An 18,692-nucleotide genomic window follows, 5' to 3' on the forward strand; every position below is an offset into this window, starting at 1 on the left:
CCATTTCTCCCGTAATGTGGGTAGACCTAGATAGATCCTGGTCCCTGCAGAATTTTCAGGTGGGTGTTTTCCCCAAAGGAAAGCAGGATCCTCCACCAGAGCTGGAGAAAGTCAGAGGAACTGGGACTTCGTGCATGAGACGTCAGCAGTAAGGGGACACTGTCCAGTCTGAGAAACGCGGTCACTGCCGTGCATGGTGACAGGTTTATTCAGTCCCTGAACCTGGGCCCACAGTGTCTCCCTCTACAAAACATCAGATGACAATGGAGACTGACAAACACAAGCCCAAACGGCAGCTGCTGACGGCCACCGCGCCTGCCTCCCGAGGCACGGCCAGGCACCAGCAGCTCTCGGGGGCCTCACTCCACCCTCACCAAACACGGGGAGCTCGTCCTGCTGCCCACCTCACGGGAAGACTGCGCGACTTGCCCGAAGCCCCCCAGCTAAGGCACAGCAGACCCTGCTCTGTCTCCTGGGGAGGACCAGCCCTGCAGCAACACCGGCCCTCAGACAGGCCCAGGGGTGACCTTGCCAATGTGCTTTTTAGAATCTCCTTCAGACACAGATACAAAATAAAGAAACTATTTTGTTGCTCCATTCCTCTGACTTGGCTCATAATCACTTGGCCTTCAGGGAGGAAAAGTTCTGCACCACGGAGACTGTTCTAGTTCCTGAGTTTCCGCCGTGGAAGGCACAGCTGGTCCCGAGGGAGGACGAGGATCTCTGGGCATGGGGGGCAGCCTGCCCTGTGCCCTCAGAAGCCCATGCGAGGCTTCTTCCGGTGGGGCTGAGCACCAGAAGGGACAGGTGTATGCTGCTGGGAGGGGGTGGCCTGGATGCTGGAAGCCTGGGAGGGGACTGTGGCAGGATGTCCTGGGATGTCCCTTTGGAGTGGCAGCTTGGCCACATGGTCCTGGAGATTGTGCTGCTGGGAGGGGGTGGCCCGGATGGGGGGTGTGGCAGTACATCCCAGGGTGTCCCTTTGGAGGGGCAGCTTGACCATGTAGTCTTGGAGGGTTTTCCGCCGCTCTGGGGGGATGTCCTGGGCCCACACATCTGCAGTCAGCTCCTGGGAGGGTGGGATCGCTGGGGGCCGAGGCCTGGCCTTAGCAGATGTCTGCTCTGGGCTGTGAGGCGGGCTGGGGGCATCCAAGGGGTCTAAGTGGCCACTGAGTGAGGAGAAGGTACTGGACAGCTGAGTCCGGCGCTTGGGCCGCTTGGGCCGTTTCCCGGGATCTGAGGTCCTGCCCTGCCGCCTCTCCCACCAGGCAGCCCCTCGGCCTTCCCAGGCTTCCCCCAGACGCTCACTGAGCTCATCCTCTGGGGCTGACTCGGGTGCGGGAGGTGGCTCTGCTGTGGGGAGGGGGCCCAGGTCCCTCTGCAGCAGGAGCTGCCCTTTGGCCATGGCCGCCCGCAGAGCCTCTGGCACCTTCCCGCCATCCTTCCGCAGTTCCACGTGGCCCAGCTGCTGGCGGTGGGAAAAGGTGGGCGCAGCCCACACGGGGGGATCCGGGGGCACCTCCAGCAGGACCTTCAGCCACTTGCTGCAGCAGGCAGTGTCCTGAGGGGTCCAGGAGGCTGCAGGGGCAGGGAAGTCAGGCCCAGGGTCACCAGGAGGCCCGGCATCTCTGCAGAGGCTGGAGTCCGTCTGCAGCCGGAGGTGCTGATAGAAGACGTCTCCAGCCGCGGAGAGCTGGAAGAGCATCAGGCCCGGCGTGGAGGCCGAGGGCGGGACGGCAGTGGCCAGACCTAGAGACGGGAATGACAATGCCCTGCAAGGCCTGCAAGGGGGACAGAGAGCTCTCCCACCGCAGCCCCCCCACATCGCCCCCAGCTTGCTCCCCTGCCCCAGTGCACCTATGGTTGGCGCTTTCAGACGCTGCTCCAGCTGCCACTGGCTCTTGGGCTCCAGCAGGGGAAATGCAGAGAGGGAGTCTATCCTGGAGGGAAGAGACTGGGGTGGCCCAGCCAGCCGGGGCACGGACGCTCCACCTCCTGAGGAAGGACAGGTGGCTGAGGCCAGGCCAGGCCCGGCCCGCCATGCCGATCTCCCCACACGCCTCCCACCCTCGCTGGCCACTCACCTGTGATGGGCAGCAGCTGCAGCTGCCCGCCCTGACCTGCCAGGAGCAGGGGCTGTGGGCAGCCGGGCTGGGGCGGAGGCAGCAGCCGGGCCAGCAGGGGTGGGGAGGGGAGGCCATGGTTCCACTTCAGCATTGGCACCAGGGGCAGGCGCTCGTCCACCAGGTAGAGCGAGAACTGCGGGCAGAAGCAAAGGGCAGGGGGGTGGCTGAAACTTGCGAATGAGCTGGGGCCCCACATGGCTCTGGGGGTGGGTGCAAAGTCCGGAGGGGAGCAGCACTCTCTGATCAGCCTTCGAGCCTCTCCAAGGGCACTTGCCAGCCCTGCCCAGGAGGCTCCTCCTGAGTGGGTGGCGCCATCGCCACTTCTGACCAACAGCGGGAAGGACGGACAGCACAGCTGGGACAACGGTTCTCAGAAGAGGTGCGGAGGCTCGTCACATAGGAGCCCACCTGGCTTTCCCGTGCCACCCCACACTCTCCTGGCCTGTGCCCGTGACACCTACCAGCATCCCGGGTCCTCCTCCGCTCCTAAAGCTGTCTAACTTTGCAAGGGTGCCCTGGCCCCAATGCCTCTCCCCACCTGCTCCATCCCTAGTTACACCTCAAACCCTGCTAAGATGTCACCTCCCCAGGTGGCCTTCCCCACCCCCCAGGCCGCACTGGCTGCAGAACTCATGTCTGGCCAGATGCACCCGGGTGCTGAGTCTGGTTTCGCCCGCAGGTGCCCCGGCACAGCAGAGCCGCTGGCAAACGGCAGGCTCAAGTGCACGTCTGCGACAGACACGGGGCAGGGGTCGCTCACCTGGGTACAGATGAGATGGAGGGTGGGGGGCAGAGACTCAGGGCTGGACTGCCCCAGGTACTGTGTGAGCAGGATCCGTTCCCCTTTCTGGCACGATGCCTCCGCTCCCCCACGGAAAAGCAGCAGACCACAACCCGGCGGGCCCTGGAGAAGCACAGCGTCAGGCCCTCCCCATGGCCCCAGGCCCGTGCCACCGTCCTCGCCCTGGCCACACTCGGCCGGGGGTCTCCTGCCCCCACCCCCGTACCTGAGTGTCGACCATCTTCACTCCAGTGCGGTCCCCCACCGTCAGCACCCGAGGGTGGGCGGTGAAGTCTGCCCAGCGCCAGGGAGAGGGGTCCCGGAACACAAGGGTCTCAGGGTCTCTGTAGACTTGCTGCAGCCTTGGGGAGATGGGCAAGCCGTGGGTGGGGGGACGGGCTGCGGGGGAGGCTCGAGGGGTCAGGCCTTGCTGAACAGGAGAAGGGGCATTACCCGTCCTCAGGGGTCCACAGACAGACGGCTCCCGATCGGCTGCAGATGGCCAGCTCCCCGGGCAGGTGAGGGCTGCGGGGCATGAGTGTGATTAACCTCGGGCTACCTGTCCCTTCTTGCAGACCCACCTCCTTGTCACCAGCCCAACTCACCCTGCTCACCTGAGACTGATCCCTGTGGCTCCCTTCTCCACCTGCAGCACCTGCAGAAGGGCTGGCTGCTGCCCCTGTTTACTGACCTTCCACACGGCACAGTGGTAGTCAGCACGGACAGCCAGCATGGCTGGGGAAGGGAAGGAGAGAGGAAGGGTCAGGGGTCAGGCAGCAGGTCAGCCAGGGAGGGAGGGAGGGAGGGAGGTGTCTGAGGGCCTTACCTTCGCCCTGAACAGTGGAGGTTGCCACCTGCCGCACAGGTCCCCGGAGCTGGATGCGTCCAGGACACCCAGGGACTTCAAGGTTGCCGTCTGGGGTCAGATTGACCTCTTGGAAACCTGGGCCTTTCGCTAAGGATCAGTGCAAGAGCTGTGGTCACTGCAGGCCCCCAAATTTCTACCTTTCCCCTGGGTCACGCCGACAGCCTCTCCTCCACCAGAGGGGAGCCCGCTGGGATCTCCAGTTCAGCAAGGAAGGATACACAGCGTGTCCAGGGTGCCTCCACCAGGATAGACCAGCTGCCCAACGTGGGGCGTCCTGCCAGGCACCCAGGCCAACGCGCCCCCGGTGCAGGCCTCGTCCAGAAGCAGCCGCTCCCATTGCGCTGCCAGCTCCTCCTGCAGCAGCTCTGCCAAGAGGTTTGCCACCGACTTGCCCAGGATAGGGCCCCCGAGGATGGAGAACCGGCGCTGTCGGTAGGTGATGTAAGCCCAGGGACACCTGGGGACCAGAGGACAGCGGGAGGCTCACATTGTGTTGGTGATGGGGGAGAATTGGGTCCCATCCCAAGCAAGGCCAGGTGTGCAGTGCACACATTTTTTATCTAACTGGACTGTCTTCCTTTGGGAAACCACCCCACCCGGCTCCTAGGGCCCAGGGGCAGGGCAGTCATATGACCCAGACCTGGCAGCCAACAGTACACCACTGTCCCTGCCAGTGGCCCAAGCCAAGCCCACCAAAGGCCTCTCCGGGACTTCGGGTGCCTCCTTCCTTGGCATTGTAAGCCACGCTGCTGCCACTTGAAAGCGGCCTGTCTAGGACTTAAGCCAGGCAGAGGGAAGTGGATGAGAAAATAGAGACAGAGCCCTATTAATATTACTTGAGCACCAGGATACAGCTATTCCTGGAGTCCACCACTTTCTATTTCCTTTCCCCTGAGGCTAGTTGGAGTGGGAAGTTCTGTATAAGGAAGTGTGGCTCACGACTGCATGGGGTGGGGGAAGCGACTGTGCTGACAACCTGGGTGCCCGTCCCAGCTGCCTCCCATCACCAGCCAGGCCTATCCTCATCCTTTCTCACTAGCCACTTGCCCCCAGGGCTGGTGTCCACCGAGGTTCTCGAACAGGGTCTTCACATTGATCACTGTCTTCTTCTTAGTGCGGCTCTGCATGGAAAGGCCTTGTCAAGCTTGCACACCCGTGGGTTCACCCCTCAAAGGAAGCAGGGAGTCCCTGCCCCTGGCGAGCCAGGGGTTACTCACCCTTGCTCCCTCTAGTTTGAAATTCTCCAGCATCAGCTTCCCCAGGGGTGCGAAGGCTATTTCCCCATGATCCCACAGGAACCGGCTGAGCTGGGGAGGGAAAATGGCCAGGTCACTAGGCACAGCCTCCAGGCCATGCGGCACCATCCACTGTGGGCCCACTCACTTGCTCGGTGACATCCAGCACGACGCGGGGCTGCTTCTGGTACTGGCACCCTCCTCGGAAAAGCAGGTCCTGGGCAGTCAAGCCAGGGTCCCAGGGATCTGAGAAAGAAGGGGAACACGGATAGGACTGGGAAGGGCACAGAGCAGGGCCAGGTGTCCCCAGGCCCCATGGGAGCAGAGCCCATCAGCGGGGAAACCATGCTCTCAGGAGGCGGAGGAGAGCGAGCCCAGAGGGAGGGGACCTTACCGGGGGCAGGACGCAGCAAGGGGAGGGGCCCAGGGGTCACTGGCTCCCACACCAGGTCCTTGGCCAAGTCTGGAGCCCCATTCTGAAGGGAACACAACCACAATGACAACATTACAATGAGTGCAGTCCCTGGGTCGGGCACCGTGCAAGCACTTGTCTTTCATGAACTCATCCAATCCTTAAAACAATCCTGCAAAGTTGCTGCAACTATTGTTGTCATTTTACTAATGAAGAAACTGAGGCACAGGGACGCTGTCACTTGCCCCAGATGACAGAGCCAGTAAAGAGCAGAGCTGGGATTTGAACCTAGGCAGCCTGACTCCAGAGTTTGTGTCTTTGACCTCCACCTCCACTGGCTCTCAGAGGAGGCAGCCCCCCTTGCCGTTACTGGCCGATCTGCACCCCACTCAATCCTCACATCACTCAGGAGGCCGGACCCTCATTTACGCTGGGATCCGGGCAGCCCGCTCCACCTCATTGCTGGGCTGGCTTGAGACAGCTCAGCTCAAACACTCAGGGGACAAAGGAGCCAGCAGGCTAGACTCCCAGAGAAGGGCCAATTTGATGTTAATCCCTCTGTTGTCAAGGAGGCCATCCCTGAAGCCCATTCCCCAAGCCCTCACTCTGCTGTCTCTTTTTATTTGCGAATCTGCCGGCCTTCATCCTTACTCCACCTGTCTCTGAGTGCCAGGCAGATGGCTTAGGATTCCAAGGAAACAGCCAGGGTCCTTCCTGAGGCACCAGCAGAAGTCCTGGGAGGTCCCCTTCCCCTCCCTGAATCCCACATGCTGTTTCAGCATCCTTTTCATTTCGCTCAAAGCTATGATCCCACTTGGTAATTATTTCATCCACCTGTCTTTCATCTGTTTACTCTGCACAGCCTAACTCTCAGTTCCAGGAGGGTAGGGGTCAACGACTTATTCACACTGTATTATCAGGGTCTAATAGGGGCCTGTGAGTAAACCCCCTACGGATGGCAGAGTGTTCCAAGTACCCCAACAGAGGGAATTCTGGGCTCAGTCTGTGTCTGGCAGATTTATGCTAATGCCGCCCTCTGTATCCTTGCCAACCAGTGTGAATGTAACACAAGGGGACCAAATAAAAAGGCACAGCCTGGAGCTGCCAGGCCCCTCCTTCCATCCTCACCTCGGAGTTCTGGGGCCGGTACTCTGGTAGAGTCAATATGTCTCTCCAGCTGCACATAAAGGACAGGTCAGGGACATCGCTCAGACCAAGGGGGCCGGTTTTGAACAATGTGGGGCGGAGGGAGCTGGGGAAGTCCATCCTGGAAAACAAGGACCAAATGTCCCACTGGCCTTCTAAAGAGAACTGAATCCGATAATGGCTTCCCGGGTTCCTGGGGAGAGTAAAAAGTACACCAAGAGAATATACTTTCTTTGAGGAAGCACATAATAAAAAAGAAGTAAATACGTAACCTAAAGTCAAGTAGTAATAGTAGTAAGCGCTACATTAAAACCACCCACCCATCCATGAGAGAGGGGATGGTGACCGCTGAGGGTGTGGTTTCAGCAATGGCAGCAGGGAAAGCCTTGTTGAAAAGGTGGCATTTGAGTACAGCCTGGGGGCGGGGGGAGCGGAGAGAGCCATGTGTGCAACTGGGAAGAGGGGTTCCAGGTAGAACAGTCAACAAGCGTAAAAGTCTTGGAGAGGAAAGTGTTTGAGAAACAACCAGGTGGCCACGGAGTGAACAGTGAGGAGAGTGGTAGATACTGTCAGACAGGTGGCGAGGGGTCGGCTTCTCTCCCAGCTCACGAACATTGTCATTGTTCTCCTAGGCCACACTCCCAAGACTAAGCTCCAGTTCCTCCACAGCCAGCAATTGAGTCTCATTCATCTGTCTTCTTACAGTCAAGCACCATGCCTCCCAGAAAATCCACCGTGTTGAGTAAAAATAAATTTCTATCAAAGGGCTTTGGTAAACGCAAAGTCCTCTAGCAGTGTAAGCAGTATAAGAAGTATGACACCATATCGTACTTTTTTTTAATCAACAAAAATAATAGTAGCACTCACTGAGTGCCAGCATCTGCCAGATGTGATGTTAAACGCTTTATTTACTCTCCTATTGCCCCTATTTTGGAGTTCAGGAAACTAAGGCTCAGGAAGGGGTAACCTGCTCATGCCCAGCACTTGTAACTGCCAGAGCCAAGACTTGATCCTCATCCAACTCAGAGTTGGAGCCCTGAGCCACTATTCTACTGTACATCCAAAAGCAAGCACTAGCAATAGAGTCCTACTAAGCAAAAATGGAACATACGCTGCATTTCATCAGTTCATTCTGTAACCTCCGTACACGTGTGCACTCTCAGCACTAAGCCCACTGCCTGTCGCACAGTTCTGGTAAATATTTGTCGAATGAATAACATGTTCCTCGCGGCTGGGCGAGGTGGCTCACGCCTGTAATCCTAGCACTCTGGGAGGCCGAGGCGGGTGGATCGCTCAAGGTCAGGAGTTCGAGACCAGCCTGAGCAAGAGCGAGACCCCGTCTCTACTAAAAATAGAAAGAAATTATATGGACAACTAAAATATATATATAGAAAAAATTAGCCGGGCATGGTGGCGCGTGCCTGTAGTCCCAGCTACTCGGGAGGCTGAGGCAGTAGGATCGCTTAAGCCCAGGAGTTTGAGGTTGCTGTGAGCTAGACTGACGCCACGGCACTCACTCTAGCCTGGGCAACAGAGTGAGACTCTGTCTCAAAAAAAAAAAAAAAAAAAAAAAAAAAAAAAACACGTTCCTCGGGGTATGAGTCAGTCTCGTTCTAATTGTGGTTTATCTGTACACCCTGATTGCTTCACTCAACTGTGAGCTGCCTGAGGGCAGGGACTGCATCTGATTCATTCCTGAATCCCTGGTGTTTGGCTGCTGCTTTCATTTTCTCTTCCATGACAGAAGAGAACAGCGGCAAGGATGGAGAAAGTGCTCAGTGAATCCTTGTAAAAACTATGGCTTTTGTAGGACTGATTGCAGCTGAGGAGCATCCAAGCCTCCCCCAGGTGGCTGCATCTCTTATAAATCAACAGATACACAAAGTCTCCAGCTCATCTCGGGTGCCTGGGCTCCAAACTGACCACCTTTGGGTTCTTGCTCACCATGCTTCTCACCACAGGGCCTTTGCACATAATCTCTCCACTTACAATGAGCCCGAACGCCTTCTCTCCACTCCTACAAAATCCTTTATTTTCGAGTCAAGGAAGCCTCTCCCAGTTCCCCCAACCGTACCCTCCCACAACACTGCAGAGCATGCATACCAAGCTCGATTGCATACTTGAGGATGAAACCGTCTGATTCAAAACTGCTGTAGGAGGCAAAGGAATAGGGACAAGAACTTTAAAATCTCCAAGGCCTTGGCTATTACCACAATAGTAACAACCAATACAAATAAATAAATACACATAGGGAAAGAACAAATCTTTGAATGAATGAATGAGAGGAGAAAAGAACGAAACAGCCCGAAACAAACCCAGGCAGGCTGAGGGCGCCAGCAGAGAAGGCCTCAAACAAGGCAGCCTCGACTTCCCCTGGCCGGCTTCCCGCCCTCGCTGTAGGCTCTCCAGGCCCCTTTAGACCTCCGAGGCTGCACAACTCAGTCGGGTCCGCACTGATGCCAGGCCCGGGACAGCAAAAAGTGAGGCTGTCCCAGAGGATGGGAGCTCCGGGAGGTCCCTCCCCTCAGTTATCTGCGTCCCGAACAACCCCCGTCCGCGCGGAGAGCTGAGCATATACTTACGCAGCCCGGGCCTCGTCGTGCTCACCTACGAAGTGCGCCTCGGACTGACGCTCGCCGGACCCTCGCACCACGAGGGCGACCCAAAGCGGCACCCGAGCTCCAGCATTCAGGACCGGAAAACCTCCACAGCTGCAACCAATGGGTTTCCGGGTCTGGCCGGAAATGCTTTCTGGGAGACAGGAAGTCCCTCCTCCCAGACCGGCCTCGCGCGCGTCCTGGAGCGCCCCCTTCTGGGAAAATGGGGAACGGGCCTGCAGGGGGCTCGTGGGCCGCAGAAATAAAGCCCCATTAAGTCCTAACAGCGGAGGCTGTGTAGTTCTGGATTCGAATTCCTCCTCTGCTGCACCAACTTCCTACTTCATAGGGTTGTTGGGGGTATTAAATTAATCATTCCGCAAACACTTACTGAGCATCTACTATCAGCCCGGCATTGTATTAGTCAGTAGGCATCCCTACGGATTGTCCTTAAATCCTAAGAAGCAGGCTTTACAAATAAGGGTACAAATGCCCCTGCGAGTATGTGAGGCTTTCCCAAGAGTGTTCAGGCAGGGATAGCTTTAAGCTGTGATTCTCAGGCTCTAGCGAGCATCACCAGCACCTGGAGGGCCTAGTTAAAACTCGGTTTCTGATTTGTTGAGCTTGGGGTGGGGCCTGATAATTTGCCTTTCTAAGTTCCCAGGTGATGGTGATAGTGCTTATGTGGGAGCTGTGCTTAAAAGAATCCTGTGCTTTGACAAATCTTACCATTGCCCTGGCCCAGTAGTCCTCAAACTTGAGTGTGGCTTAGAATCACTTGGAGGGCTTATTAAAATAACAGTTTGCAGGGCCCCACCCCAGAGTTTCTGATTCAGTAGATCTGGGATGTGACCCAAGAATGTGCATTTCTAACCCGTTCTCAGATGCTGCTGCTGCTTCTCCAGGGACCATACTTTGAGAACCACTGCTTTAAAGACTCAATTTCCAAATTCTCAACTTCTACCTATATAGTTTTTATCTGGGAGGTGCTTGGAATCGGATGGTTGTTCTTTCCCTTCCTCCCTACCTTCCTTTCCTCCCCTTCCTTTCCCTTCTGTTTCCTCCCTTTTTATTTTTTCAGACAGGGTTTCACTCTCTGGCCCAGGCTGGAATTCCTGGGCTCAGGCAATCCTCTGGGCTGTTTAAAAACATTTTTTTTTTTTTTTTGGTAGAGACAGGGTTCTCGCTATGTTGCCCAGGCTGGTCTTGAACTGCTGGCCTCAAACGATCCTCCCACCTGGGCCTCCCAAAGTGTGCTAGGATTACGGGCATGGCCACCACAGATGGCACCATCTCCCTTTTTATAGTTACTCTTTTCCCACTATGGAGCATTGCCCTAGGATGAGCGCTGAACAAGAGGATGATTCCCTACAGAAGGGAGCCCCATAAGACTAAGAAAAACAGGTTCAGTAAGAACTAATGATGAAAGGGAACAGGAGGGGGGCTTTTGGGAACTGAGAAAATTTAATTTCTTCATCTGAGTGCTGGTTACATGGGTATGTTCAGCGTGTGAAAATTCACTGAATGATCTATACACTTTTCTATGTGTATTTTTTTTTATTTTTTTTTTGAGACAGAGTCTCACTTTGTTGCCCAGGCTAGAGTGAGTGCCGTGGCGTCAGCTTAGCTCACAGCAACCTCAGACTCCTCGGCTTAAGCGATCCTACTGCCTCAGCCTCCGGAGTAGCTGGGACTACGGGCATGTGCCACCATGCCTGGCTAATTTTTCTATATATATTTTTAGTTGTCCGTATAATTTCTTTCTATTTTTAGTAGAGACGGGGGTCTCTCTCTTGCTCAGGCTGGTGTCGAACTCCTGACCTTGAGCGATCCACCCGCCTCGGCCTCCCAGAGTGCTAGGATTACAGGCGTGAGCCACCGCGCCCGGCCCTATGTGTATGTTAAACTTCAACAAAGAGTCTTTTTAAAAAGAAAAGAAGAAAATACTTCTGGCTGTGATGCTTTATCTCATCAAGACTTCAAACTCTTGGTTAGGCTATGTACCTTCTTAGCTATCTAACCTTAGAAATAAAATTCAGAAGTCAGGATTTCTTCTATCTGAGTCAGTCCCGGATGTATCCCCAACAATTAGAAGAGTAGATGCTTGATAAATAATGAGTCAACGAAACAAGGAATGAAATGAGATGGTTCCTCTGGGAAAATATCGGTACATTTATTTAAATTGAAAAATGAAGTCAGACTGTTTCTGATAGGAAGTAAGTCTGATTTAGTTGATTGGTTTGACCATGAGGAAGGGCTTTGCCAATGAGGTCATCTGAAGTACACTTTTCATAAATGGAATAAGTTAAGCCTGCATCTCTGAGGTTTTGGTGAAAATATATTTAAAGGATATATACATGGGACACATATACATAGGATTATACCATATACTAAATCAGAAGTTATGTCTTTTGTAACTATTTAAACTTGTGCTTAAAAATTTGGGCTACATAGTTTTGCAAAATTATTTTAAGAGGTATTATGCAAAAAACCTGAAGACATACTATTTAATAGTTTCCTATTGCTTCTGTAACAAATTACCACAAGCATAATGCCCTAAAACAACACAGTATCTTACAGTTCTGGAGCTCAGAAGTCTGACACAGGTCTCACTGGACTAAGATCAAGGCATCAGAAGGGCTGGGTTCCTTTCCAGAGGCTCTAGGGGATAATCCATTGTCGAGCCTTTTCCAGTTTCTGGAAGCTTCCTACATTCCTTGGTTCATGGCCCCCTTACATCTTCAAAGCCAGCAATGGCCAATGGAGTCTTTCTCATGATGCCATCTCTGGTTCTGACTCTTCTGTCTCCTTCTCCATTTAAGGACCCTTGTGATTACATTGGGTCCACCCAGATAATCCAGGATAATTTCTCTATTTTAAAGCCAGCCAATTAACAACCTTAATTCCACCTGTAACCTTAACCGCCCCCCTTGCCAAATAACAAAACATCTTCATAGGTTCTGGTGGTTAGGACATACACATCTTTGGGGGCACCATGATTTTGCTTACCACACTGGTATTCTATCACCCTTATAAGACGCCCATCCAGCTTCTGCACTGGGAAATCAATTCCATTGCTTCCATCCTTCCTTTCTCTGAATAAGCTGTTATGAGTTTGCTTTTGTTACTGACATATACTTACCGTGCAGTAACGTGCACAAGTCTTAAGTGAAGAGCTCATTGAGTTTTAACATACATATAAACCCAGATCAACACCACCCAGATCAAGACAGAGAGAACACTTCCTGGTGCGACTCTCTGGTCAATACCCCCCTTCAGGAAGTAACCACTATTCTAATTCTTATCACCATAGATTAGTTTCGCCAGTTCAAGAACTTGACATAGATGGAATCCTGCACAGGATGTGCCTGGCTTCTTCCACTCCCCATGCCTGGGAGATTCACCCACGTTGTGCATGGAGCAGTTTGTTTCTTTATAAATTACTGAGCAATATTTCGTGGTATGAATATGCCATGATTCGTTCACGTAGCCTCCTGTTTGGTGGGCGTTTGGGGGACGTTTCTGGGGGTGCCGACTCTGTTTAAGTCTCTGTGGGTATGTGCAGCCATCGTGCATTTCTGAACACCTGCTGTGGTGTCCCTGCCGTCGACCCAGGCCTAATTCTGCTCCCTGCGCCACACACACAAAAATGGAATTGTCCTTCCCGATGCCATCCTTGAAATGTTTGGGAGGTTGAATCCACCCAGCCCACCGCACCTGCTCTTTCCAAGTCAAAGGTTCCAGGTTCCACCAACTGTTCCTCATAACCGCAGTCTCCCCCTGCCACAATCCTGGTGAGTGTGGTCAGGCCCAAGAGTAGCAAGCAGCAGCCGCGACAGCTACCACGACAAATCTTCCAGACGATGTGGACTGAGAACTGGCCCCCGTAAGGCTCAGAGTTAAGTCTGAGGCCCCCTTAGAGCAAGTACGCGTTGCATCAGAGCAGGCCTCATGTAAACTGGCCTCATCCCTGACTTCATCCGGGCTCCTCACCTCACAGCACAACTGTCCTGTGGGATCCGTATGAGCCAACTCAAAATCTCTTGGGGGTGGGGGTGGGGGGCAGGCAGGGTGCCCGACGGCCGATTTTTGACATGAGAGCACTTCCGTTTGGCTTCCGAAAGGCCTTCTAATGATTCTACGGGGCTACTACCACGTGAACGCTTTCATGGCACGAGGACCCGTGGGCGTGATGGGCTGTGCTTTGGGCAAGTCCTAGGGTGGGAGCCCCCAGACCCGCTTCCCCGTCCCCCTTCTCCACGACCACCAGAGGTTAGAAAAGGGGCTGATGGGAGCCGCCCCGCCCCCCCCCCAGCTAGCCCGAGCCTGCCAGCCGGGCCCTCTGGGAGACTGGCCTTCCCATTGGCCGGCTGCACTGTCTGTCACAGCTCTGCGGGCTCTCATTGGCCAGCGGCGTGGCGGGGGCGGAGCTCACGACGCGCTGTCGGCCGCGTGCTCCCCACGCGGGGCACCCGCCCCCACACGTGTAAAAGGACGCGGGCAGCGCGAGATCTGTCCTGGCTGTCCCGCGGCCCTCGAGTCAGGCCATGGCTTCTCCGGCCGGTGCGGCCTCGGGCGGCGACGACAGCGGCCGCAGGAAGCCCCGCCTGGCGGCGTCGTTGCAGATCAGCCCCGGGCCCGGGCCCTGGCGGCTAGCGGCCAGTCAGAGCCAAGCCACCTGGCAACCACCGCCTGCCCCCGGCGCGGAGTCGGAGGAAGAGCAGGGCGGGCAGCCCCAGGCCTCGGTGCCGGGGGACGGTGGGCCCGGGGCGGGGGCCGGAGTGGGGAAAGTGGAGGTAGCCCTGGCAGGGGAAGATGTGGGGGGGCTGATGGGGACGTCCCCGAGGGTCTCCGTCCCCCCCGCAGGGCCCGCCGGGGACTCCCCGACGGCCACCAGCCCGCTGAGCCTGCCGCCGAAGGACCCGGCCCCGGGCCAGGCTGTGGCCCTGCTGGCGCAGTACTCGGCCAGCCAGGACGTGCCCGCAGGTGAGGCCGGGCGGCCGGGGTGGGAGTCCGAGGGTCCGAATAGGCCACGGGATGGAAGGAGGGGCGTCCGGGGCAGGCGGGACGCCGGAGAAGGGGTGTGAGCTGGACTGAGCCTGGGGCCTCGCCAGCCACCGCAGACATCCAACTGTGCAAGGGTCACGGGGAGGTGAATGTTGTTCCAACAGGGAGACTAAGGGCCCGCTTCCTGGCATTTCTGTGCACTTTGTAAAAGGGCCAATTACGTGCAATTACAGTTGCCAGGCCAGCATTGGCGACACCTGAAGGAGGGCCAATCTCCTGACTTAAAGACATTTATTAAACACAGTTTGGTAAGGGGAATGCTGTCTATGCACAGCATATAGAGGTATTATATAGTCATTACTGTTTGCTCGCTGTCAGTACATACCCTCAAACCCCCAACTCAGACAGTTTTAATTTGAAAGTTAGTTGCAGACACCGTTGTCCTTATCCCTAAACACTTTAGTGTGTATTTCTCAAGAACAAAGTCATCTCATATACTATAGGACAATTATCAAGTGAAATTTAACATTGATGTAACACTATCATCTAATTACTATTGACTTTCAGATTTTACCACTTGTCCCAATAATGCCTCTCGTGGGCATTTTTTTTTCCTACCCCAAGACGACTGTCACACCTCTTTAATCTCCTCTTATTTGAAACAATTCCTGCCTGCCCTTGTCTTGCACAACATCAATGTTTTTGAAGAGTAAGGGCCAGTAGTTTTGTAAACGTCCTTCGACTTGGCTTTGGCTGTTTCCTGGGGACTGGGCTCAGCCTATATGTTACCCAGGTGATGTCCAGTCCTTGATGCAGAAGTCAGGAGACGTGTGATCTGTTTGTCCTTTGGTGATGTTAGTTAGCTGTGAGGGCTTGATTAGGCATCTGCCAGGTGTCTTCGATTTCCTCTTTGTTCCTCATACGTCATCTGAGGGGAGACATTTGGAGATCGTGTAAATATCCTGTCCCCATGTCACTGTCACCTCATGGTTTTAGTGAATCATCCATTGATGATTCTTCCCAGACCTGGCTACTGCTGCGATGGCTGCTGCGTGGTGGTTTTCTAACACCAGCGTTCCTTCTACCTCTACCTATAGTTGCTGATTTTGATGCCCTTTTAAAGTAGACGAATCTCGGTGCTAGGGAGGAATAGCTAAAATTAGGTTCCCTTCTACAAAGGCAGTCTTTTTGAGAATTTAGCAGCAAGCACTGTGCATAAGTTTGTACCCTTGGACCAAGAAATACCCAGTTCTAAGGTTTTCATCTCTCTCTTTTGTGTTACAAGTAATACCCAAAGTAATGATGGCATTTGATACAAAAAAATTTTTTTTTTCAAATATAAAATGATGTGCCTGGTGCCAGGCAGGAGGCTGTGCCACGTGCTCCGGGGCCCTCATCCTGAGGACAGGGTAGCATGGACACTGGAGGTGGGCCTGGATTTGGGTCCTGGCACTGCCTCTGGCACTGCCTACCCTCTGTGCCGCAGCTGTGAAAATGTAGTCATCCGTCCCATTTTGGAGGAGTTCGGCGAGGACTCGGTTGAGTTAATGGTGAGACACGGCATGCAAAAGCACCGTGCCATGCCTGGTGTGGATGGAATCCATGGTTAAGGAAGGGCGGTTAGGGTCTTGTTTTTCTGGTTGTCCTTGATGTCCGGTGGAAACAGGCGAGAGCTACTGTGGCTTAGCAGGGGCCGGGGGGCCAGGTGTGGAACCCCCCTCCTAAAAAGGGCCCACATGAGGCTCTGTCACCCTCTTCCTTCCCCAGGTCCCTGTTCCCCCTTCTCTGAGTCCGTGGAACTGGATGGGGCTGTCTGCCCTGCAGGCACTGCGAATAGCAAGGCAGTTGCCAAACAGCAGGCAGCTCTGTCTGCGCCCTGCCACGTCCAGAGCCAGCTGCAGAGCACAGGTAACGGAGCGCCAGGTAAGTGAGCCCTAGCTGGGCACAGAGGCCCGAGATTTGCAGTCCTGCTGGGAAGCTGAGGTGGCTCTGTGTGTGTGTGTGAAAGGGGTAGGTCATGGCAAGGACCATCTGCGCCCTGCTCTTATGTCCTTGAAGTCACACCCACACTGGACAGGGACGGCTAAAGGAGCAGCTCATGGAGCATTCTGTGTCTGGAAGATGAAAACACCCCCTCTTGTCCTCCTTGGGTTCCTGAAGGATGGAAGGGTGGAGCCTGCACTCATGGCAACTGGCCCCCCATTCCTCTCTTCCAGACAGCCCCCAGACCCCCAGCAGGACTCCACTCGCTTCCCTGAGTGTAGGTAGGTAGGCTCTTGGTGACCCTAACACTGGTGTCAAGGGGAAAGGCATGGCCTGTGGGATCCCCAGCTGCACCCTCTTGCCCCTGTGCAGAGAACATCCTGACCCACGAGCAGCGCTGTGCGGCGGTGGTGAGCGCCGGCTTTGACCGCCTGCTGGGCGCGAGCTCGCCCTACTGGGCCTGTAAGGGGACTGTGGCTGCCGTCATCCTGGAGAGGGGTAGGGATTGCCCTGGCCCCTCTCCCCTTGGCAGGCCTCCCTCGGGTGCTTTGCCTTAGGCTGGCCCATCTCTACCCTTCCCTACACAGAGATCCCGGATGCCAAGGGCTACGCCAAGGAGACCTACGAGCTGGTGGCGCTGGGCACAGGCAGCAGCAGCTGCGCCAGGTGGCTGGAGTTCTCGGGCCGGCAGCTCCATGACTGCCACGGGCTGGTTGTCGCCCGCCGGGCCCTGCTGAGGTGAGGGGCAGCTGGGGTGGGCATTCTGCCTTAGCCCCTGGCAGCACGTGGCAGCCCCAACTGTCCTCTGCCTGTCACTCCCAGGTTCTTGTTCCGGCAGCTCCTGTTGGCCACACAGGGGGGCCCCAAGGGCAAGGAGCGGTCTGTGCTGGCCCCCCAGACTGGGCCTGGGCCCCCCTTCACCCTCAAGCCCCGGATCTTCCTGCATCTGTATGTCAGCAACACCCCCAAGGGAGCAGCCCACGACATCTAGTATGTGGGCCAAGGGTCCCTTGGCTGGGCTGCTGGGGGGGGGCGGTTAGAAGGGCACCCTGACCCCAGTGTCCTTGTCTCCCCCTGCCCCGGCAGCCTGCCCCGGGCCTCGGAGGGGAGCCTCTCGCACGGCCCGCCCTTCCGCCTGCAGGCCCACGTCGGTGGGCAGCTGAAGCCTGTGTGCTACGTGGCACCTGCGCTGCACGACACCCGCGTCGGTTGCCTCTCAGCCAGCGACAAGCTGGCACGCTGGGCCGTGCTGGGGCTGGGTGGCGCCCTGCTGGCCCACTTCTTGCCCCCGCTCTACAGCACAAGCCTCGTCCTGGGTGAGGCGCTCCGGCAGGGGCTGAGGGCGGGCTCCGGGTGGGCTGGGAGAGCGTGGAGGTGGCTCAGCTTGTCCTGTGCCTTCTGCCCCGCAGCTGACCCCTGCCATGACCCCTCGACTCTGAGCAGGGCCATCCACAACCGGCCCGACCTGGACAGGGTCCCGGGGCCATGCCTGCCCCCTCCCTACGCCCGAACCACTCTGCACCTGTTCACGGGGCCCCTGGTGGCCCCCTCCGAGCCCACCCCCAACACCTGCCATGGCCTGAGCCTGAACTGGAGCCTGGGGGACCCTCGGGTTGAGGTCGTGGACGTGGCCACTGGGCGTGTGAAGTCCAAGTGAGAAGGGTCCCTGGGGCTGGGCTGAGGGGGGCCCGTCTCCCTGCAGTGGGGTAAGAGCACGCGAGAGAGTCACTGTCCCTGTTCTAACCCCAGCTGAGCCACTTACTGGCTCTGCGGCAGCAGCTGGTGCCTGAGCCTACCCGGTGACTCCCACAGACGGTCACGGCATGAGGGGAGGAGGTGGGAAGGGCATGGGGCGGGCCTGCTGGGCCCTTCTTCGTTTCCCTTTGGCCTCCATGGCATCTTCTCCTCACCCAGCGCTGCCCTCGGACCACCCTCCCGCCTCTGTAAGGCCGCCTTTCTCCGGGCCTTTCGCCAGGTTGCCCAAGCCGTGGGGAAGCCCCACCTCTTGGCCTTGGAGACCTACGAGGCTGCCAAGGTCAGTCCCTTCCTGTCCAGCCCCCTTCCTCTGGGTTCTCCTGCACCCCCTGCCCCCCTGTGCCACCCTTTGTTACCTCTGTCACCCCCTTGTCGCCCCCTCTCACCCCACCTCTTTTCTCCTTCCCCAGGCTGGGCCGTACCAGGAGGCTCGCCGGCAGCTGTCCCTCCTCCTCGACCAGCAGGGCCTGGGGGCTTGGCCCTCAAAGCCACTGCTGGGCAAATTCAGAAACTGAGGCAGACCTCTAGGGGGCCGAGGTTCCTGAGCCGAGCTGGACCCCTGCTGGGGCAGCGCCTTCTCTGAGGGTGTAGGGAGGGGTGCGGGCTGGGGGTAGAGCACAGGTGTGTGCAGAGGGAAGCTGGCATTGGAGGGAGGGGTCTAAGGTGTTTGAGGGGCTGCTGCACATTTGGGCTTGAATAAAGAAGCATTTCTGGAGCTTCTGTGTGTAGCTGGCCACGTGTGTGTGTGTCTGTGTGCGCCTGTGCTGGGGGTAGTCAGGAGC

At 56.4% G+C, this 18,692-nt stretch overlaps 2 protein-coding genes across 2 annotated transcripts; one reads left to right on the forward strand and one right to left on the reverse strand.

The window, feature by feature from the left end:
• Positions 1-206: 206 nt before the first annotated feature.
• Positions 207-9,246, reverse strand: TAF1C (TATA-box binding protein associated factor, RNA polymerase I subunit C). The gene is made up of 16 exons (XM_069497886.1): positions 9,176-9,246; positions 6,551-6,689; positions 5,405-5,486; positions 5,159-5,256; positions 4,993-5,082; positions 4,823-4,896; positions 3,994-4,232; positions 3,734-3,850; positions 3,522-3,642; positions 3,361-3,432; positions 3,134-3,269; positions 2,887-3,030; positions 2,085-2,259; positions 1,858-1,995; positions 951-1,749; positions 207-857 (listed from the first exon to the last, which is right to left on the reverse strand). The coding sequence occupies exons 2-16, from the start codon at positions 6,686-6,688 to the stop codon at positions 755-757; spliced, it is 2,526 nt and encodes an 841-aa protein (XP_069353987.1). The 5' UTR covers position 6,689; positions 9,176-9,246; the 3' UTR covers positions 207-754.
• A 4,466-nt stretch (positions 9,247-13,712) lies between these two features.
• ADAD2 (adenosine deaminase domain containing 2) lies at positions 13,713-18,425 on the forward strand. Its single transcript, XM_069456422.1, has 10 exons — positions 13,713-14,151; positions 15,940-16,080; positions 16,389-16,436; positions 16,528-16,653; positions 16,743-16,893; positions 16,978-17,145; positions 17,242-17,471; positions 17,565-17,808; positions 18,070-18,190; positions 18,321-18,425. The coding sequence occupies exons 1-10, from the start codon at positions 13,713-13,715 to the stop codon at positions 18,423-18,425; spliced, it is 1,773 nt and encodes a 590-aa protein (XP_069312523.1).
• Positions 18,426-18,692: the final 267 nt, after the last annotated feature.

Source organism: Eulemur rufifrons, chromosome 23, assembly GCF_041146395.1.
Source record: "Eulemur rufifrons isolate Redbay chromosome 23, OSU_ERuf_1, whole genome shotgun sequence".
Taxonomy (NCBI): domain Eukaryota; kingdom Metazoa; phylum Chordata; class Mammalia; order Primates; family Lemuridae; genus Eulemur; species Eulemur rufifrons.